At 44.6% G+C, this 2,569-nt stretch overlaps 1 protein-coding gene across 2 annotated transcripts in view; it reads left to right on the top strand.

The window, feature by feature from the left end:
- The first annotated feature begins 660 nt into the window (after positions 1-660).
- LOC123149680 (uncharacterized) overlaps positions 661-2,569 on the top strand; it is a 23,007-nt gene continuing 21,098 nt past the window's right edge. Inside the window, exons 1-3 of one of the 2 annotated variants that reach the window (XM_044569388.1) lie at positions 661-926; positions 1,002-1,085; positions 1,636-1,856. In XM_044569388.1, coding sequence (XP_044425323.1) covers positions 1,645-1,856 — 212 coding nt within the window. In that variant the 5' untranslated portion in view covers positions 661-926; positions 1,002-1,085; positions 1,636-1,644. Of the gene's footprint in view, positions 927-1,001; positions 1,086-1,632; positions 1,857-2,569 lie in introns of both variants that reach the window. The other variant, XM_044569387.1, reaches the window with a different exon arrangement.

Genomic DNA, 2,569 nt, shown 5'->3' with positions numbered 1-2,569 from the left:
TCTTAAAATGCGCTTTGTTACTAGCTAAGTTATTCCCACTATGACCAGCGTCAAGGTCACCATCCATTTGACACGCTCAAGCTCAATAATGCACGAGGCTGAACCAGGACGCTCGCAGCTCAATAATGTGACTTAAGGGCTGTACCAGCGTGGGTCAATGCCCCTAGTCCTTGTGTCACGCGCTGATCCTCCAGCACAGGACAGGTAGATCTACTTAACCATCATACATGTGGTGTGTCTCTGTGCTAAATTGGATGTTCTGCCTTCCTCCTCGTGTATGATTTTCCATGCATGTCATTGTCAAGGTTTGGAGCTCTGCCTTCCTCCTCGCTTCTGCTTTTTCCCTGTGAAATGACGACATTATCCTCCACCTTGCTGCAGCCATCTTCTGGCGCTTGATCTGTGGTGACTCCAAGGCCTACTCTTTTAACTAGCAGTGCTAAAGGGGACAGGAATGGATTTATTTTACTTTAGAATGGCCTTGTGCTTTAGGTTACACCAAGCACGTATGTACGCTGTAAAGATCACCGCCGTCCATTTGACATGCTCAAGCTCAATAATGCACCAGGCTTAGCCAGGACGCTGGCTGGATACCTGGATGGTGGTGTGAATTGAAGGCACGGCTGGCCCTGACCAGCAAAGCTCGACCTATGCTGGAGCGTTGGGCAGACGACATTGATGTTGGAGCACTGGAAGGGAAATGTTATTTAAGGACCCTACTGGCATGGGCCAATGCTCCTAGTCCTAGGTGTTGCACGCACGCGGATCCTCCACCCAGCCCATTGCACATCTCTACTTAACTACACCTGTCCTTTATCTGCGTGTGTGTGTGCATATGCCAGCTGATCACGGATCACCTTATTGCCCCGCTTCACTCCACTCCACTCCATTTCCCTTCGGTCAAGTCCTCGTTTCTGCCTGCCAAGGTTTGAAGTGATGTCCTCCACCTCGTTTCTGCTTTTCCCTGTAAAATGATGGAATTTTTCTCCGCCTTGCTGCAGCATCTTCTAGGACTTGCGCTTCATCTGTGGTGACGCCCAGGCATCATCTTCTTGCACTCTTCGTCGCCAACCTTGGTCCAGTAGGTGAGTCCGTGGCCCCTTGAATGGATCCGAGCATGTGATCTCTCTTCCATGTTTTTTTTTTGTGGGGAATCTCTCTTCCATGTGATCTCGCTTCCATGTTGACGTTGTCCTTTTAGTTTCCCTTCTCCTGCCTTACCAAAAAGTGCAAGGAACATCATTAAGCAGTACTTTGCTGTTAAGGAGCATTCTGTTGGCGTGTTTAGTATCGAATACCACAAGATCTTTGGGATTCATTGTACTGAGGAAGTGAGCAGATAGATTCCGTGAGGTCAGGAAGGGAAGCCATGGTTTACAAGCAGAGCACAAGTACTTCCTCTGTTCAAAACTATAAGATATTTTGGCAGGTTAAAATAGCCTAATAGAACGTCTTATAATTTGGGACGGAGGTAGTAGACACTTTGTGGTTTAGTTTTTTGCTTAGTTTCTGCAGAATTCATGCTGCAATGGCGTCAGCCCCTGGTTTGGCACAACAGTTGCTCTGCTTCTTACTTAAATGAACATGCTGCATGCACGTTCAAATTAATTAGCAATGAGTTATAATTTTCAGCAGGCTGTTCGGATGGCTGGGAGAGAAGCTGACTTCCGCTGGATGGAAGTACAGTATATCAACTTCTATTCCCTGTTCATGGCGTACTTGTTGATGGCCGTTAGGGGGCTGGGCTACCTCGTGCTTGCGTGGACCACCGTCGTTCTCTTAGGTGGCTTCGTCAGCAAGCTGGAAAAGAAGGACTTTTGGTCTCTCACAGCCATTACCCTCGTCCTAACTCCTCGGTAAGTCTCGTCATTACATGTCTGTCAAAAAAAAATTCCTCTCATACTGAGAAACCTGCAAGGATCTTCATCATAGTTGTCTACAGTTTGATTAGAAAATGCTAAAAAAGTTTAACCAGTTACAAATTTAAACATTTGATCTCAAGTCATATAAAGCAACGCATAGTTTCTCAACTAAAAAAATAACACAAAATTCTTACTCGGTCAGGGAAGATCAATTAATAGTTACTTCAAAAAGGCTAACTTGGGTATCTCCTACTTTATAACATTGACAAGATACAAGTATTGATGTATGTCGGCATTATACATGAACACTACATAGAGAAAAGATATTGCAAGAGAATTTGGGTGCACATCTATGTCTTTCCGAATATGACAGTCTTATAAGTTAGGAGACGCTGGAAAAGTTGGCATACATGAAAAAACAGCTAAATGATAAGGAAATATTTCAAAAGGTGTGCAAACACTTGGGTGCGTGTCTATTAGGGTCAACTCCTGGGGAGGATGAGAAAGTTGACGTAAACACAGAACTACCCAAGCAAGAAAGGAATGTTATTAAAGGCGCACAAATACATGGTGGTTGGCAATTTTTTTAATGTAAATTCCCCGTGATGAATTTGATCAGTTGGCGTAAACATAGAAGTTACTAGAAACACAGGAATTGCAAAACATTTGGGTGCACATCTATGTGTGCCCGCCATTAATTATTCGCG

This window comes from Triticum aestivum, chromosome 7A (assembly GCF_018294505.1).
Source record: "Triticum aestivum cultivar Chinese Spring chromosome 7A, IWGSC CS RefSeq v2.1, whole genome shotgun sequence".
In the NCBI taxonomy this organism is placed as follows: domain Eukaryota; kingdom Viridiplantae; phylum Streptophyta; class Magnoliopsida; order Poales; family Poaceae; genus Triticum; species Triticum aestivum.
This window is presented reverse-complemented; position numbering and strand designations above follow the sequence as displayed.